The sequence below is a fragment of the Varanus komodoensis genome, unplaced genomic scaffold (genome assembly GCF_004798865.1).
Source record: "Varanus komodoensis strain SLA01 unplaced genomic scaffold, ASM479886v1 scaffold5, whole genome shotgun sequence".
In the NCBI taxonomy this organism is placed as follows: Eukaryota; Metazoa; Chordata; class Lepidosauria; order Squamata; family Varanidae; genus Varanus; species Varanus komodoensis.
Genome location: NW_025336087.1, coordinates 36045433 through 36064763, shown reverse-complemented (window position 1 = coordinate 36064763; position 19331 = coordinate 36045433). Strand labels below are relative to the sequence as shown.

The following is a 19331-nucleotide window of genomic DNA, read 5'->3' as shown; positions in this document are numbered from 1 at the left end:
ATGAGGAAAGTGAATGCCTATACCATAATTTATATACCATATGACAAAGATGTATGGTTTAATATCCTGTGTTTACTTAGAACTTGGATTCCATGTGTTCTTATCTTGGCCTGCTCTTTCAGCTACAGCCCTTTTTCCTTTATGGTTTGGGAGCAAACTTGAAACATAGTATTGGTGTTATATAAGTGTTTTATTTATATATATATTTATTGCATTTGTATGATACCCCATAGCCAGAGGTTCTCTGGGTGGGCTTACAGCGCAATCATAAAAATACAGATAAAAATAAATAACAATAATAACTAAAAGGATAAAACATAATAGAATAAAATGCAATATCAATACAACCATATAAATACAACAGGAGGAAATAAACACAATATAACCAATAAAATAACAACCAATAAACAATAAACCAGCAGCAAACTTAATAGTCAAATCTGAAAACAGACACTAAATAAAAAAGTCTTAACTTGGTGCCAAAAGCTCAAAGATTGAAGTCACAGTTTGGGCAGTTAATAGACATTGGCAGCAAAGCCTGGTGTAAATTCCTTGGATGGTTGATAGCTTTGCTTTTTGCACCCCAAAGATGTATAAAGCAAGATCAAGAGGGTGCCAGTTGCAACTTCCTTGGAAGGGAATTCCAATGGTGGGGTGCGACGAAAGGGAAGGCCCCTTTCCTCGCCAATTCCTCCCTCACCTCATGGGGGCGGGGTTGTGAAGGAGTGCCTCCGCTGATGACCTGTGTGGTCTGGTAGGGATGTATGGAAACAGGCATTCCTTTAGACAGGGCTTTTTTTGTCATAGAACACACCGGTACAGCGTTCCGGCACCTTTTTTTCCAATGGATTTTACAAAGTGATTTTGAATCACCTGTCGGCGTAGCAGGTCAGCAGCAAACATCATTAACACAGTGCCTATGGGCTGCTTTTGTGTCTGCGCCGCCCGGCTTGGGACGCTGCTTGGCTTGAGATTGGTGTGTGTGGTCGCGCACTGAGTGCTTACTGCTGGCGGCGACGTGAGTTCTGGCACCCTTTTTTTTTTTTTTTTACAAAAAAAGCACTGCCTTTAGTTATCCCAGGCCCAAGCTGTTTAAAGTTTTATATGTTAGCATGAGCTAACATATAATTGGGCCCGGACAATGACATAGCACCAGTGCAATTGGTGGAGGACCAGCATGATATGTTCTCTAGGGCCAGTCCTTGTTAGTAACTTCACTGCTCTGTTTTGCATTAATCGGAGAGGCTGGACTATCTTCAAAGGCAACACTATGTAGAGTTTGTTACAGTAATCCAGCCAAGAGAATATCAGCACATGGATAACTGTGGTGAGGCTCTGCTTGTCCATGGCTCTGCTTGTCCATAGCTGGAAAATCAGCCTAAGCTGATAGGTGGCCTTGGTGGCCAGGTGCACCTTCTGAGAAACAAGTGAGAGAGCTCAGGACCCAGGAGCACCCCAAGCTATCAAGCCTATCCTTTAGGGGGAGCGCAACTCCGTTCAGGATTGGTTGAAAAATTCTCAGTTGGACAAATGGACTTCCCACCAACAGAACCTCTGTCTTGTCTGGATTGTGCTTCAGTTTACTGGCCCTCATCCAGTCCATTAGACACTGATTCAGGATAGTCACTACCTCACCTGGGTTAGGTGAAAATGAGAGGTAGAGCTGAATGCCATCAGCATAATGATGACACTTCGGCCCATACCTCCAGATGATTCCCCCACCCCAGCATTTTCATGTAGATGTTAAAGAACAAGGGGGACAGGATGGAGCCCTGTGGAACTCCATGGTGCAAATGCCATGGCACAGAGGGACTGTCCCCCAGTTCCACCAACTGGACATGGTCAGCCAGATAGGAGTGAAACCACGGCAAAGCAGTGCCCCCAACTCCCAGCCCAGCCAACCCCTCCAGCAGGATACTGTGGTTGATGGTACTGAAAGCCGCTGAGAGATCCAGGAGAATCAACAGGGTCGTGCTTCCCCTGTCTTTGTCCCAGCATAGGTAATCCCATAGGGCAACCAAGACAGTTTCTGTTCCGAACCCAGGCCTAAAGCTCAGTTGAAATGGATCTGTCAAATGTATATAGCTATATGTTGACATGAGTGATATGGAAGAGGGATTTGGAAACAACAGATGAATCACCACTGCCCATTTAAAAGTATTTTTTTCATGAGCAGATTTATTAAGTGGCTGTGAAAGTTGCCTTTTTGAATTGAGAGGAGTAAGAGTTTTTGAAATGATGAGAGTGCTGTTGGGGACAGTGGACTGATGAGATGATGGGAGACTTCAGGATTTGAGTGAAATGGTGAAGTGAGTACCCCATTAGAGTGACTAAGCATCTGGATGACAAAAGAGATTGGGAGATAAGAGGATGATGTTGGAGCACCCCTGCAGGTCCCAGTCTCTGTCTTTCCCCATGCTTCACCTGAGATGGATTCTTTTGAATGTTTTGAGTGCAGTTGGATTGTTATTCTCTGCGAGTCTTGACAATATGATGCTGGTACGGTATATGATCAGTAAGTTATCACTACAAATTGAGTATGATTTGGGATAAAGCACTCAGTGTTTTCTAAGACTGGGCTGAATGAACACATTTCTGCTTTGTTCGTATAGGTTCCTGCGCCGAAACGAGGAGAAATAGTGAGACAGATTGGTGATGCCTTGAGACAGAAAATCAAAGTTCTGGGAAACTTGGTAAGTATTACTGAAGTATTACTGAAATGACCATCACCCTAACTAAAAAATAATTTGTTCTAAAACACACATTGGCTGTAAAATAAGAAATGTCCCACATCTGCTGGTATTACTACTAGGGATGCAATGTTCAGCAGTTTATTAAATTGAATATTCAAAATGTTTTGATCAGCATAGTCCAATTCAAATGAAAGTGCTGTAATTTTTTTTTAAAAGATGCATTCCTTTCCCAGTAAGAGAAGAGGAGGAATAAACAAAAGCTTGCCATTTTTCATTAGAGCTATTGCTTTTTCAGGTGTATATTATACAGATTTTGGTTCAATCATATATGCTGACCAGTTAGAACCTATTACCTGCCAGATGTTTGGACTGTAATGCCCAAAATCTACCCACTAGTATGGTTAGTGGTCCAGGATGATGAGAACTCCAGTCTAAAACATTTGGCAGGCCCCAGAATGAGGAAAGCTGCTGTACATCAAGGATGGACAGATTCCAGACTTGTGTTGTCTGGTTGTTTTATTAGCACTCCAAGGCCACCAACAGCAGCCAAAAATTAGTTTTAAGTACAATTAGTTTTAAGTAACTGAACAGAGCCTCACAGTGTGTCTACTCTTGGTTACTCCAAGGTTGCATTATTTCAGTAGTATAATTTGGAGAAGAGGATGGGAGTGGAGGCCTTTTATTGCTGCTATTGCTGAACAACTGGGAGACAAAAATCTTTAACAATCTGCTGCAAAGCATCCTGATAGCTAGCATTAGATTCATGTCTAACTTTGCCCTCACTGTGTACCACTTGTGACTACTTTTGAGAGAAGTTTAAAATTAAAATGTAGGTCCAGAGTGTCTAAAAGGCTATGAGACTTGGCCCAAAACATATGTCAAAAGAGATGGAAGGTATCAACCAGCATTTTCTTCTTAATAAACCAATAAATGAAATTCCATGGACTGGTTAGAGGATCTAAGCTATTTGTTACTTGCATTCTACCATGTTGTATTATAAGAATAGCTACGGATTTCTCCTCCTTTCTTTGTGTTTGTCACCTTGGATTTTAAAGCATTTTGACAGGGTCTTGTTAATTGTTAATGAACTGAAAGTCGGTATGGCATAGTGATAAGAGCACAGGACTGGGACTCAGGCCATCTGGGTTCTAGTCCCTGCTCTGCTGTGGAGCCAACTGGATGACTTTGGGCCAGCAACAGCCTCTCAGCCCAACTTACCTCACAGGGTTGTTGTTGTGGGGATTAGATAGAGAGCAGGATAATTGTAAGCTGCTTTGAGTTCTTGGGAAGAAAAAAGGAGGGATATAAATCTAATAAATAGCACAATCTTAGATGCTTCATAATTAGTTCAATATATCAATACTTCACTATTTCTAGGTTTCTTTAGAGATGGGGAAGATCTTTGTTGAGGGTGTCGGTGAAGTGCAGGAATACGTGGATGTCTGTGATTATGCTGTTGGCTTATCTCGAATGATTGGTGGACCTGTCTTGCCTTCAGAAAGTAAGCTTCTTTCTTTCTTTCCTTATAAAGATACAAAAAAAATTAGTAGTGTTGCATCTGGATCAAACCTCCCTGTATAACATGTAGCTGAGACTTTGTTACTCCAGAGTAAATGCTTGTGGCATTCATTGGTGTTAATGGGAAGCAAGCAGTGATGGTAGTGGGGTGAACTTAATCATCCTTTCCTGGTGTGGGGAGAGCTTACTCTGAATCATGCTTGTGTGCATTTATTCTGGAGTTTAAATTTCATCATGCAGTGCAGTTAATGCAATGTGTAGTTTCATCCTCAGCCATTATCTTTCATTTTGGGGGCAGAGAAGTTAGATTAGGCAAGCTTATATGCTTTCATTCTCCTTCAGGAACGGGTAGCAATGCATTTTATGTATTTCGGTTGAAGATGGTACCTCCCCTGGCATTCACCTTATCTAATACTGACCCCATAGAATAAACAGTGTGCACCCAGATCCTATATATTCTTATTCAGAAATAAGTCCTGTTGTATTCAAATGTACATTAGATTTTAGCCTTGGAGATTTTAGCATTATTATTTTGTGTTGTATATATTTGCATATTTTATTTCTCAAATCAGAGAAATAGATTGGAAAACTTGTGACCTACTGTAGGCTTGGAAGAAGCCACTGAATTAGGTACCCATTCTTCATCTGCTACTATGGTCTCTGTTTTTGGATTATTGACTAAAATAAACTCACTGACCAAGGACCAAGTGCAGTAATTCAGACTAAGCACCTGCAGCCTAGAAAGAATCGAACATGTTTGTATTCTGCTTGAATGATGGAATGGATAAGTAAAAGAAATGAGCTGGTATGCATGCCAAACTTCTTTTTCCTCTCTGGTCTTTTGATTTTAGGACCTGGACATGCCCTGATAGAACAATGGAACCCTTTGGGATTAGTAGGGATCATCACAGCCTTCAATTTTCCTGTAGCAGTTTATGGCTGGAACAATGCGATTGCAATGATCTGTGGCAATGTCTGCCTCTGGTAAGGACTGCCTGCAGAATAAAAATATGTGAAATAGTCGACTCTGTGTTATGGGGAGTGATAAGCATGATATGTTTTGCAGGCCTTGAGTTATGCAAAGAGCACCCATGTCTGAATGTTAAGTATTCTGCATGCAGTTATGTGCTAAAGTCTTTTCCGTTCAGTTACATGCTAAACTCATTCTCCCACGGCCATTTTGCACGAGTTCAGATTCTTTATTATTTAAATAAAACTGTGGCTATTCCTCCCCCACCACCCGGTCTATGGATGGACTGCACTCTACAGTTAGACTTGCAAGGCTGTTACCTGTTCACACTGCTCTTCTGTTTACGGCCTAATAAAAACCTTGCCCAGGAGGTCATCTTATCCCTTTTGCATTTTTTATGTCAGCCTTTCCCAATCTGGTGCCCTCAATATGTCTTGACCTGCCACTTCCAACATTCTCCAGGCAGCCTAACTGACTGCAGTGATGCTTTGAGCTGTAGTACATCTGGAGAGCACCAGGCTTGGGAAGGCTATTTTGGATAGAAACCTCCCTAGGGTAATCTTCTGCTTTGGTAGTTTTCGAGGTTTTATAAACGTAGTGTTGTGTCTTAAAATATTGTACGATGTCTGTTTTAAAGTATTTCATGAGGACAGAAATAACCCATATTTTCTTTCTTTCTAAAGGAAAGGTGCACCTACAACATCCCTCACTAGCGTAGCCGTAACAAAGTGAGTTTTTATTTACCTCTGTGGCTAGAACGTGTGCACCTTCTCTCTCTCTGTCCCTCTCTCTCATTCTTCTATGTTATTTTAAGAAGCTGGTTGGGATAACACCCTTACCTTTCTCCAAGGCTCCAGTACCTGTTACCTGGTGAATGCTACTTCCCTCCGATTGCATCCTGAGCTGCTCATAACATCCAAAATGAAGTCATATGTACAGTTCCGTAACACCCTCTCTTAGGGGAGGTACACACTTACCATGTGATCTGCCAGTTTACCACATATTTCCTCATTTCAAAGCTTTTGCTGGTAGCTGCATCCCAGGCTGTTTAATAATGTATGGAATGGGATATATGGAAAGATTGCATGATGTTTCTATGTGCAGTGAAGTTGCTTCCAACTTACGATGGCCCTCTGAGCAAATGCTCTCCAAAATGTCCTGCCGTCACAGACCTGCTCAGCTCTTGCCAACTCCAGGCTATGTCTTCCTTTTCGGAGTTAATCCATCTCATATCATGCTCCATTCTAATTGGGGTAGGAACATCCGTGACAGATCCAACTTCACATCAAATTTTTCCATGTGGCTTATCCTTTTGCTGTGTTATCAGATTGCTGAAAAGTAACATCCAGTTACTTGAGTAACCTATGGACTAGACCAAGAAAACAATGGTATTATGCACCTGTTTACAATCCTACCTAGAGCTGGAAAAATTCTGAAAGTGTTAGAATAATGTTAATAAAACATTGACTGTTGGCTGGTTTCAAAGTGGAATACATAAATAAATACTGCAATATCTATATATGTATTGGTTATTTCTGGATCTCTTTACAGTAATTCTGGAAAAGTTGATTTTAGACTTCATTGCCATTCGCACAAGTCTTACTCTAAAACCTAGGTCAGGTGTGCTTGTATCTCCTCTGAAATGGATTTATATCAGGCACAGGTGTAGGCATTTGAAACTATTTAAAGAAAAAAGTGAAAATATTTAAAGAAAAAATCCATTAGCTATATGTTTATGCATAGTAGTCCTGATGCAAAGAAAAATAACTCTTTTTTAATGAATGTTTCCTTTATAGAATAGTTGCACGGGTACTGGAGGATAACAAACTTCCTGGTGCTATCTGCTCTCTGACTTGTGGTGGAGCAGATATTGGGTAGGTAGAACTCTATTTATACATAATTCAGGAATGTAGTTGGTCAGATCTTAAACTGTGTTCTTCCCAGTTCATCTCTTCATCTGCTCCTACATGTTTGTTCCGTGCTGTTGAGTATCGAAACAAGAAGTATCATTATGGTGGCCTATTTATGAGAAGGAAATTCAACCCTTCAGGGACCTAGATTGGCAATGTAGTCTAGACATGTCTACACAGAAGTAAGTCCATTGAATTTGTAGGGCTTCTGTGCAGGTATGGCATCACACTTGAATCTTCTACTACAAATGAGACAACTAACAATGCAATCTTAGGCAGGTCTACTGACAGGTGGGACTCATGGAGTTTAATGGGGCTTACTCCCAAGTGAACGGGTATAGGGCTGTACTGTAAGAAACACATACATTGTTACTATGAATATCCACACAGAGGTTTTTGCACAGTTAAATAAGGATGCTTGTCTTCCAACATCTTTCCCACAAATATGGGCACTTCCAATTACATGTGTATGTTAGAACGGAGTGCTAAAAGTATTTGCCATTCTGTTGATATTGTAAAGATTAATGTTTCTTTATGAATGAAAACTGCAACATGAAGTTGAGTGTGAATTTGATATTTGACTGTCATTATGTAACAGATATTAAAAGTAAATAACAGGTCTCCCTTCCTCCTACCCCTTTTAAATGCATTCTAGCTCTCCTTGTTCTGCAGCTGACTGACTGAAAATATTCCTCTGTTGTCTTGTACAGCACAGCAATGGCGAGGGATGAAAGAATCGATCTGCTGTCCTTCACTGGCAGCACACGTGTGGGCAAGCAGGTAGCGCTAATGGTTCAGGAGAGATTTGGTAAGTCAAGCAGAATGGCCCATCTCTCTGATTCCCTCCTTCTGATTGTCTTCCAAAACTATCGGGGGCAGAAACATATGCAAATGGAAATTGGTTTGTGCATGGGGAATTTTTTTTGGCTTGACTTGGTTTATTGACCGAACCACTCCTCCCTCCTTTGCCAAAGTCCTGTAGCATTTTCATAGGCAAGAGAGAAGTATTAGCTCTTGTGCTGATCTTTTTAAGGGTGAAAAGAGCAAGATGCAAGAAAAGGGTCAGGTCCACCCAAGACTCCCCCCCCCCCCGCAAAAAAGAGGCTTTTGCTGTAAAGGCGGTCACTCATGGCTGTGCTTTGTCTTTTTGAAAGCTGCTGAAAGCAAAATGAAGCTTTCTGTGAAAGCCGCTGAAAGCAAAATGAAGCTTCTGCATTGGACAGCATGCCCCTCCCCCTGTCATTGCCCTTTTGTATCTGTGGAAGTACCCATGTGCTCAAGGGACTGGCATTTGAGCAGGCCACTCTAGAATTTCTTTTAAAAATATGAAATTATTTCTGCAAATATGAGGTGCAAACAGGAACTAAAAACAGACTGTGAAGTACTCAGCCCTTCTAAAGTGCTGCCTGGGTGTTTTGAAGATCACTTTGTGATCATGAAAGGCAATCTCTGAAAAAAGGGTAAGGGGAGAAAAGGGAACCTTTGGGATTAAGGACAGGGTAGAAATATCATACATAAACAATCAATAAAATAATAAAGGCTGCAGCAAAAAGAGCTTGTGATCATACTAGAGGATGGCAGGCCACTGACAGTTGTGCTGTTTGTGCATTGAGCTGGGTGGCTGGTTCTGGGTGAGCCTGGCAAGAACATCGGGGGTTTTGGGCCACTTCAGTCAAGTGGCTTGCTAGCTGGTTCCTGGTACCCACAGTGGGGTTAGTTGCTTGGGTTTGGATCGCACAGCAACCAGTCGTGCGCACAGCAGCCTTTTAAACAAGCCATGAGCTGTCAGAGTGGCTTGTTGGAAATGGTCTGGGTTACACTATACAGCAACCTGCCATGGCTTGTCATCCACAATAGGTTGTTGCATCGTGCAAACCTTGCCAACAATACAGGACTAGATGGATTGATGATCCAACTCTGGCTAAGGCACCTTCCTCTGTTTAAGGAGTTTAGTGGATGTATTGAACTTTGCACACCTGTTTGTGTGAAATTATAGCTGCAGTCTGTGATTTGCTTAAAGCAAAATAGTATGTTAAAAATATACAAGTTTCTAGTGTAGCCAAAAGAACTAAAGATAACAGGCTCCTTCTGTAGCACCAGGCTAGTGCAAAAGCAGGTTAGTCTCTCATACCATTGAGGTAATGTGATTCATGAAGAAAGCTCATAGAGAAGAAGCTGTTTCTTCCTGTTCCCCCAGATCATAGCAAGCTGCATTTGGAATTCGTTGTGTCAGGCCCAAAAAGAACTGCTGCACAGGCACAAGCCATTGCATGTACAGGGAGGAATTCCGGATCATGATCAGCATTCTTCCTTCCCTCTTTTTTGACCTTATTCAGTATAAGCCACTTTCATTTGTTTTGATTTCCTTCTTTCTTTCTGGTTGTGATAAAACCATGAAGGCAGCTAGGGGTTAATGAAAATTGCAAGTTATATTCACATGACTTATTGCTTGTATTTTTTAATAGGACGGTTTCTGCTGGAGCTTGGTGGAAACAATGCTATTATTGGTAATTCAAACTTCCGTTTTGTTCTTTTTTATTATCACTTTTCTGTACCAACCAGTAGCCAAATCTCTCTGGCCAATTCACATAAGGCTAAACTTGATATTTCTATTTGCTGCTTGTTGGCTGAGTGAACAATGTGGGTAGTCATTCCATTATGTGCACATAACTTTTTAGCCAAAATTATTATTTATGATTAATGGTATCCATTGTACAGTTGACTAAAGCTTTTGAGCTGCTTTCATGCCAGACTACAATTTTTATAATCCTTTGTGAAGCAAATATTTAAAATCCTTTCCTTGTAATTCTACTCCTCTCCCTGCCAGACAGTTTTTGCTTCATCTGTTGCTTACTATTTTCCTCTCCAACAATTCAGTAGAATCCCCTTTGCTTTGTTAAGCACACTGCATAAGGAGCCAGAAGGAAATTCAGAATTCCCCCCTCCTGTCTCAGGTTAGGGAAAGATCATCAGCTGCCCCTTGCTATATATCCTACTCTTGCCTTGAAGAAGACAGACTAGAAGTTGTCTCTAGGGGCTCTACAGGACTTTCTACAGTTCCAGATAAATGATGGAAACTAAGCAATAGCAGAGATGCTGCAGGGTTTAGCTGCATCAAGTGAGGATAAATACATTACCTTGACAAGCTGAACGTTCTGTTGAGTACAGCAACTCCTTATAAAATCTTTTGGTATTCTAATTTGCTGCTGGTGTGAGTTGAGGCTAATTTTCAGCGATAGATGCTCCTTCTTGTGTCCAGAGTGGATTTTTTTCCCCTTTCCCTTATCCAAACTATGCTGTCATACAGATTTGTCTCACCAGCTCAACAGGGAGTTAGATTCTTTTCTTTGATTCAGAAGCGTGTCTTTTGTTTGATAAACTGGCACTCTTTGCTTTCGGCAGATGGCCTGCCCTTGGTCCTAAATGCATTCGGAATAGAAACTGCTGCTGATTTTTCCCTCTCCCTGACACTTTTTGGTTGACATTTGACTCCTCTGGTTGCTGCCTAATTGGTCTCCAGATTTCATCTAACCTGCCACTTACCTGCTTCTCTCCCATCCTTGTAGTGTTTGAAGATGCCGACCTTAACCTGGTCATCCCATCTGCCCTCTTTGCAGCTGTGGGGACAGCAGGCCAGAGGTGCACAAGTGCCAGGAGGCTGGTCAGTAAATATTAAGATCCCAAATATCTGTTCAGATTATATTGTCACAGATCCTCTTGTATCTTCTTCTCAGGTCTTCCTCAACCTGGAGCCCTCTAGTTGTCTTGGACCAAAATCCTGGCATTCCTAACCATTGGCCATGTTGGCTAGAATTGATGGGAATTGTCCAAAATATCTGGAGGTCACCAGGATGGAAAGGAAGGAGTGGCATTAGGAATGGTTTTTGGAATTGTCCTTCTACTTGCACAGAATATGATACTTGACCTGGAAGATAATATATGATATCTGTGGTTTAAACTCATTGGGCGAGTTTGTGTGAGTGACAACCCCCCATGCAGGTAACAGATTTCATGGCTGCACATTTCCCTGACTGAAATAAGGTGCTGGCATTTGTCAAATCGAAACCCCCTTCTTTTGGTAGCTCTTAAAAGTAAGTACTTGCAAAAAGTGTGTGCAGGGATGGGATTTCCCCTTTCTGGAGTTCCTAGAGGCTTGGGGAAGTGTGGAAAAGGTGGAGAGCACTGAGAACTGTCTGGGCAGTGCTTACAAACTGGAAGCTCCCACTGGTAAGGGCCATCCTTTGGGAGCTCAAGTGCCTTCTCAGCTTAGCTTTTCAAATGAAAACAAATTAACCTATATGGAGCCTCTCATTGGCAGTGTCTGTAGCAGTTACTTACTGCAGTTTGGCAGCAGACCTTACCAAGGCATCGTCTAGGCAAGATGCCACATTTCAAGTAGCCATAAGTGTGCGCTTGCAAAGGATCGTATTTCTCTTTAAAAGATTGCAGCCTTAATGTACTGCACACATTACTGCCACCTCCTGCTGCCCAAAAAAGGATAACAAGCCAGTGATGGTGGTTCCAAAGTGCTCTTTGGACATTGGTGGAGCAGCTGTCCCTGGCAGCAGCATGGGTGAGCTTGGCAAGAGCTCCAAGGGCTTTTTGCTTTGGTGGCTGAACGCCTTGCTTGATGACCCATGTTTACCTTGGTCTTCTGGGCTCAGGTGACACGGCAAGCAGTCATGGACTCAGCAATCCCCTGTGCAAGCCGTGTGATACTGGGGCAGCGGGGGGGGGGGGGGGTTGTTGCCTAAAAGGCCTCCTGCCAGAAGTCACCTGAGTTCAGATATGGGCTGTTGTGTATGAGAACCCAGACATTCTGTCATGTTTCCTGTTTTGCATTCTCTGTCTTCTGAGGGCAGAATGAGCAAGGATGTGTGTGAACCTAAAACCTGCTTCTCGATTCCATCTTTTTGTGCAGAAAATTCTAAGGAAGTGGTGGTGCCTGAACAGGCCACCTATTATAATTAACATAAATGTAAACTTTATGAGCCTACTCCATAATTATCCTTCATATTATGAAAGTGACATTCTCCGTTCTTAGCATTTTATAAGTGCATTCTATTAAGTGGCAAAACTAGTGTTTTTGAAGTTCTTATGAACAAAGAAATCTGCTACTAACAGCCTGTGCCTCCAGCCTTACCTAGAATAGATTCCTTGGAACTAAATCAAAAGCAGATTTTAAATCTTTGATTGCACGAAGAGATTACTGCTTTCATTCCTTTGGATTTGAATAGTTTTATGCTAGATAAGACAGAAACTAACTATAGCTGAATGGCTAGATCAAAAACTAGTTTGTTAGTTTCCAAAAATGACTTGTTCATCCATTCTAAAATATATTTACATACATGCTGAAATAAATTTTCCCAGTTATAGAAAGAAGATTGATTTAGCAATAGCATTTTTCTCCCTTTATAGGCAGGCAATATAATAGCTCTATGCTGTAAGTGGGAACCACAACCTGTCCTGTCACAAACTGTACAAAAAATGCAAAAAATGATGCCCAGCCATTCAGGTTTTTTTAAAGTAAAGCTGGAGGGCCACTGTTGCACCCTGCTGTGTTATTCAGTTTAATTTTTCCAATGAAAACACATTTGGATGGCCGTCTGGCCAGTCAGGAAGTTTTACCTGAGCAGTGACCAGAAATATACCAGAAAAGTACTTCTCTCATGTTTTAGCTGTATAGTCTGGGTCTTTTCATACAATATATAGCTTTGTGACATAGCTGATTTGCTAGAAGAAAAATGAGATTTATGTTGCCAAATCCCAAAACATTTTCGGATCCCAAAACATTTTTGTTGTAGTTGATTGATACGGTGATTTTTTTTTTTTTTTTTTTGGTGAAAATCTGCATCTTACAAGCTTTTCTTGTAAGAACTAAAACTAGATTCTAGAGCAGGAATGTGTGACTTGTAACCTTCCAGATGTTTTAACCTACAACTCATAATCGCTAGCAACTTAGTCAGTGGGGAGAGTTCATGAAAGCTGAAGGCTAGAACATCTAGAAGACCACATGTTACCCATCCCTCTTCCAGAACCTTGTATTCATGGTATTGCGATGTTTTGGGTAATTGTTAAAATTTCCCTACTTGCAGATTGTTTAAAAAAAGCTGCCAGTCTTATCCTAGGTAGAAAGATACATTTTCCAGTTCTTGGAAACAGAACACAAATACGTGCAATCTGGTTGAGAATAAAATAAATAAACAAACAAAACTTTAGTACAAATATGAGGAGAAAGGCAGCTTGTCATCACTTGTTAGTTTACCAGCACTAAAGCCAGAAAAAAGAAATTTAGCCAAATCTAAAACACATCTGAATAATCTTTGAGAGATTCCGTCTTCATTGTTCTCCATTGAACCTTGATATTTGCCTGAGGACCGCTCTGACTGCTAACTTTTAAGAACACTCATGTTTTTCTGCTTAGTTTTTACATGAAAGCATCCATGATGAAGTAGTGGAAAAACTGGTTAAGGCGTATGCGCAGGTCCGCGTTGGAGACCCATGGGATGGTAAGATTTAGCTTTTGCTCATGGAAGTGCACATGAAGAATAGCAAATGTCTCTTGTATAATTTGATGTGATACATTGATCATAATCTAATGTTTGGATTGTTCGTAGATGGTATTTATGTTTATATGTGTAGGAAATACAGAATTTAATGGAGCATAATTGTTCTTAGTGCTTACTTGGTAGGTTAGGAGAACTGTGGAGCACTTTGAATTGGTCACTGGGGAGGGCCCTTTCTGCGTATTTTCCCTCCTGGGTACCTGCAAAGAGACTGTGTGTGTCCGCACACAAGCACATGTATTTAAATTGCATTGTATGGGTGTTTATCAGGAGCTGTTAAGTAGCTCGTGGAGCACTTAACTGTTGACTTGTTCCCAAGTGCCTCTGGGAAGGAATGAGCTTCAGGCAGACTTTTGCAAAATGCAGTCAGATTTAAGGAATATTAAAAATGTTGACAGGTTATCTTCCACAAATATGTGCCCCTCAGATGAGGGTGGACTGCAGTTTCGTTTGGTAGGCTAGCTAGGGCTGACCAGCATTGCAGTCCACTAGTGTCTCATGGCTCATAGGTTCCACATTCCTGTTCTCTCAAAAGCTATGACTGACAATAACATAAATGGAATGAGGAATTGTACTTTATTCCAAGTGGATTAGTAGACATGGAAGAGATATAGTTTATTGACTGAGCACATGGAGACAGTCCCATTCCTGACATGTTCACTGGATCGATCCTAATGGGACTAGGGAAGTTTGGAGAAATGGTGCTAGTAAGACTAGATGGAACAGGAAACGGTGGTGTGTTCGCTTGACTTGAAATAACCGTTCTTTAATTCCTTGAGTTCTGAAACAGATTAGATGGAAAGTGTGCCCATCTCAGTCTGCTCAAACAAGAACCTGTTAAGATTGTACTCTTACGAAGGCCACAACACCTTTACATAAAGCACCTCTCCAGGCCTCATCAAACAGTTGCCTCTGTGTTCATGAAAGAACAGCCACATACTGATCTGAGAAGATATTTTCAAGCAGCTCTACGCTTATCCATGAGTTAGCTATCCTGAACTGATATCTTTTTTTCATAATCTTTGTATATGGAAACCAAGTATAAACATAGTGGGCTTCTCAAGACAACATATGCCCTTTTGGGGGCAGTGTGTCTCTTAATACCAGTTTCAGGGAAGCACAAATAGGAGGTGCTCTTGTGTTATGGGGTTTCACAGGCTTAAGAAGAGCCATGCTAAATAAAATAAAGGGTCCATCTCGTCCAGGCTTCTGTTTAAACAGAGACTAAGCAGTTGCCTGTGGAAAAGGCAGGGGTAGGAACCGTATAGCTATCGAGATTAGTGTCCATCAATACAATTTGGGTTGGTGGCGGGGACACTGTGGAAACAGAATGCTGGACTAGATAGGTCTTTGCTCAGATCCAGCAGGGCTCTTCTTATGTGAAAAGGCATCCTTATAAATCTTATTTTGGATGCCGCTCAAATATGTCTTTTTTTCTTTGCAGCAAACACCCTATATGGTCCTCTCCACACAAAGGAAGCGGTGAAGATGTTTCTTGATGCAGTAGAACTGGCCAAAAATCAAGGTGGCTCTGTGGTCTATGGTGGGAAGGTGACTGTTCTCATGTATTTCTGGATTCAAGCTGTGGTCTTGAGGAAAAAATAGCATATTGCTTCAAGAAATTGTGCTTTTTCCTAGCACGACAAGCAGCTATTTCTAGGTGGCCTTTGAAGCCACTACTTTTGTTATACTGCAGGCTCTTCTTCAGTCCCAACATGCATTTTGTGTGGCATATACTAAACTCTGCCTGGTCAGCATAGTACTGCCGTTGCCCACAGTAATATCTGCATTCTGAGATACGACCCCTTCTCACAATCAGACTGCACAGTGGCTTTCTTTGATTGTAGAAAGCCACTGACACTTGAAGGCCAATAGGAATGACCAACAGGAAATTTAGAAAGGGGGAAAGGTGGTTTGTGGCTGATCTTCCAGTTGGATAACAAAAAAATTCCACAGCAGTGCCTAATGGTCTGGCCCAAGTGAAGACAAGGATGGAGCAGATGAAAACTGGTCTGAACAGTACCAGCAGTTTTAAGAAATGATGTAAACAGTTTTGTTTAGCTGCTGAGTTGATGCCTGTGTTAGTCTTTTGCCAACATGTTTATTTAAAGTACAGTTTTTCAGTATATGATTTAAAGACTAGGCAAAAATAATTGCAGTACTTTAAATATTCTTGTGGGTGAAAGTGAGATTTGTTAAAGGAAATGAGATTCTCTTTAAGATTAAACTAAACCATGTTCAGCTCCCCCACCCTGACTCCCTCCAGATATTTTGGACTGCATGGGCCATGTTTCCTGGTATTGATAGGAGTTTTAGTCCAAAGCATCTGCAGGGCATGAGATTGAGGAAAGCTGGCTCATATTTTATTTTAAAGCTGAGTTATCACCTGAGAATTCTGAATGTGGCTTAAACACCTATTGCAAAGAAGGCAACCCACATGGTTAAGACTGTGAGTATATGAAGACAGCCCTTCTGGCAGCCCAGTTCACACAAACACATTTATGTCTAGATTAGTGAGCATCTACTGTGTTTCGAGTTGCAGTTTTCTATCACTGCCACTGTTTAAAACCCTGTAAATGCAGCAACGTAAGGGAATATTAAGAAGTCATGAAGCCTGGGCACTACCTCCTGAATTGACACAGCGGATTATGCCTTGCATACTTAAAGTGTGACATTTGCTGCTGAAACGCATTCTGTTGGCAACCAGCTTGGATGGCTTTTAAGGGAACTAGGGCCATAGAGGCTATCGGTCCCACAGTGCTATTGGCTCACAGTTCAGACAGAGCTAGATAGTCCTTTGGTCTGATTTAGCACAGCTCTTCTTATGTTTGTAGATGTAGCCTGGCTTGTTGAAACAAACAGATGCCATTGTTTGTGTGTCTTTTGGATTCAAGGTTATAGATCGCCCTGGAAACTATGTTGAACCAACCATTGTGACTGGCCTTGCACATAATGCACCCATTGTACAGACAGAGACTTTTGCCCCTATTCTGTATGTGCTGAAGTTTAAGGTAAGTGATCCAGTTCTTTGGTAAGATTCTGGAAAACATAATAACCAAACCTTAATTGATTATTAGAGCCTCTGTTTTTATATTTTTAAATGTTGAGGCAGAAGAAAAGGAAGAGGGAATAATTCCAAGATAAATTGGCTAGTAATGATGGCACTGAATTGCAGCCAGTGCTGTTTCATGAGTCACTCACTGCTTGGAATCAGTACTTAATGCTTTGAAAGACTTTGGTTGGAGGATAGTAGTAGCACTGGGCTTGTATCTTTTTAAATGTTTGCCAAACTTACTTGTAAGCCCAGCCATTGAACCCGCAACTATATGCTTTGTTTCTGGGTGAAGCCATTAATCCTGGCTGTCCATTTGCTGTGCTTTCTTGATTCTTTAGGAATGTATTTATTTAAATGTATTTAAAACTTTTATATGCGCGAATGATTATTGACAGGTGGAAGATTTTTATGCATGAAATAAGTGAAACTGTAGATAGGACAACTTAAAACCTATTCTAGTGTTTGCATAACATGGCTTAGATATTGCTGTGCCTTCAACTTGCTAACCTACCTACCCAGTCTTGAGATGAGGCCAATGCCCATATACTGACAGAAGTGACGTTAGTGCTGTGTTGGGTCTCTCTTGGGTGGTGGATGCAGCATTTTGGACCTTTTGGGAAAATATAATGTACCCATTTTCAACAGCATCCCCATGTTGGCCTAATTTTTCAAGATGAACTTCAGTTCCATTTGTGGCAGATTGCTGTGTCTGCTTGATACACAATCTGTTCAAATGAGTTATCTGCCCCCTGCTTTGTTGCTTCTGTTTGCTTCTGCTTGGCACACTCAGCTCTCCATTCAGTTAGCTCTGGCTCAGCTATGTGTCCTTTCCTTTATAGTCAGAGGAAGAAGCCTTTGCCTGGAACAATGAAGTGAAGCAAGGCCTGTCCAGCAGCGTCTTTACCAAGGATTTGGGCAGAATATTCCGGTGGCTTGGGTATGGTGCTTCCATTTTCTGTAGAGGAGAAAAGCACAAATCTACTTTAACACATGTCAGATGACTTTTTTCCCCCAATGTTCAACTTCATGTTGGAAACTTATGGGACCTTTTTTTTCAATTTTCTAAGTCAATAACCATGCCTTCTTTTTTTCCCAGGCCCAAAGGATCAGACTGTGGTATTGTGAATGTCAATATTCCAACTAGTGGGGCTGAAATTGGAGGTGCTTTCGGTATGTTGACTTTCTGTACTGATGGTCATTGTCAGTTCTATAGATTTAGAGTTGTACGAAGCTTCAGTAAAACTTCCAGCCCCCAGATGTCATGTTCTTAGCACAAGGACAAACTGCTTCTACATTTTCTGGGACCACATCATTTCACAAACAGAAGCCCAGAGGCAGAAGTGTATTTGGTTGCACATCGTTGACACTAAGGATGTGTGAGGAATCCCTTTTGGGGGTAGGAATTTGTTGGATTCCCTTGGCTTGGCTCTGTGCACTCCAGTTTGCTTTCTTGTAGCCATGAGTCCAACTGTGTGCTGAATGTGCTGAGAGTTCACATGGATGCCCACCAGGAATTGAGCCTCCACAAATGTTGCACAAGCAGCTCCCTCTTCACACGTGGCCTGCAGCCTTCCTACTGTGGCTGTTGTGGAAAGTTGCTGATTGTGCAGCCTTCATTCTCTGAGTGTACATGGATGTTCTCTCAGCTCATCTTGCTTCCTAAGCCAAGGCTGAGCATGAGAGGGAGTCCAATGAAGAGAAGAGGGCTGGATTCTGAGGATCATCATTACAACCCTGGTTGACACCCTCAGTTTTCACATCCTCAGGTGGTCAAGTTGGGTAATGAAGCGGGCTCCTCCTTGAAGTAAGGCCTTCACACTTATGAAGGCAAGTATGTGTTTAGGTGTGCATTAAATAGAAAATTTGAAAAACTAAATTTAGAATCTGGATTATCCCTATTTCTTCCCAACTTTCTGTCATTCCATTACCAAGGAAGTTGGTCTTGCTGGTGCTTTTACGTGCACTCCTAATGCCATGTCTCTAAGGACTTACAAGTTAACTGGGCAAGGTCTCCCAAAATGAAAGCTTTGTCATAGAGAGTTATATTTTATTATTTGATTTGTACCCAAACTTTCTACTAAAAATGGTACTCAATGTGGCTTGCAATCAGTAGTAAAACCTGATTAAAACAATGCTAAGTAGATACATAGAAACACAACTAAAAACAGCAGAACAGAGTGACAACAGCATCCACCTCAACAGGCCTACTTACACTCCAGATGCCTGCTTCAGTAAAGTGGTTTTTATAGGCAGAAGGGCAGCAGAAGGAGTCACACCCAGGCTTCTTTAAGGAGGGATTCCACAGTCACAAAACAGCCACCAAGAAGGCCAATTATGTGTTGCCACCAATTGTACCTGTGGAGGCAGGAGTCCTGAAAAAAAGCCTTCTCCAGAAGACCTTAAAAACTGGGCAAGTTTGTATTGGAGAAGGTGGATTTTTAGATAGCCTGGTTCCAAGTTGTATAGGGCTTCATAGTGTATCCAGCACTTTGAGTTGTGTCTATAAATGGACCAGGAGCTAGTGAAGCTGTTCTAACAATGGAGTACCATGTTTCTTATAACCAGCCCCAGTCAACACTCTGGCTGCAGCCTTCTGGAGCAGCTGAAGTTTACTGTGCT

The 19331-nt window shown here is 41.5% G+C and overlaps 2 protein-coding genes across 5 annotated transcripts in view; one reads left to right on the top strand and one right to left on the bottom strand.

The window, feature by feature from the left end:
- The window catches only part of ALDH7A1 (aldehyde dehydrogenase 7 family member A1), a 28188-nt gene that overhangs the window by 2856 nt on the left and 6001 nt on the right, over window positions 1-19331 (top strand). Inside the window, exons 4-16 of the mRNA XM_044446055.1 lie at window positions 2613-2693; window positions 4071-4194; window positions 5063-5195; window positions 5865-5909; window positions 6978-7055; window positions 7802-7899; window positions 9557-9598; window positions 10658-10752; window positions 13516-13600; window positions 15102-15208; window positions 16552-16668; window positions 17552-17649; window positions 17809-17882. Of these exons, the coding sequence (XP_044301990.1) occupies window positions 2613-2693; window positions 4071-4194; window positions 5063-5195; window positions 5865-5909; window positions 6978-7055; window positions 7802-7899; window positions 9557-9598; window positions 10658-10752; window positions 13516-13600; window positions 15102-15208; window positions 16552-16668; window positions 17552-17649; window positions 17809-17882 (1177 nt within the window). The remainder of the gene's footprint in view (window positions 1-2612; window positions 2694-4070; window positions 4195-5062; window positions 5196-5864; window positions 5910-6977; window positions 7056-7801; window positions 7900-9556; window positions 9599-10657; window positions 10753-13515; window positions 13601-15101; window positions 15209-16551; window positions 16669-17551; window positions 17650-17808; window positions 17883-19331) is intronic.
- Window positions 17570-19331, bottom strand: part of GRAMD2B (GRAM domain containing 2B) — a 66284-nt gene continuing 64522 nt past the window's right edge. Inside the window, exon 20 of one of the 4 annotated variants that reach the window (XR_006416261.1) lies at window positions 17570-17667. The gene's annotated coding sequence lies outside the window, so the exon portion shown is untranslated. The remainder of the gene's footprint in view (window positions 17668-19331) is intronic. The other 3 variants (XR_006416262.1, XR_006416263.1, XR_006416265.1) reach the window with 3 other exon arrangements.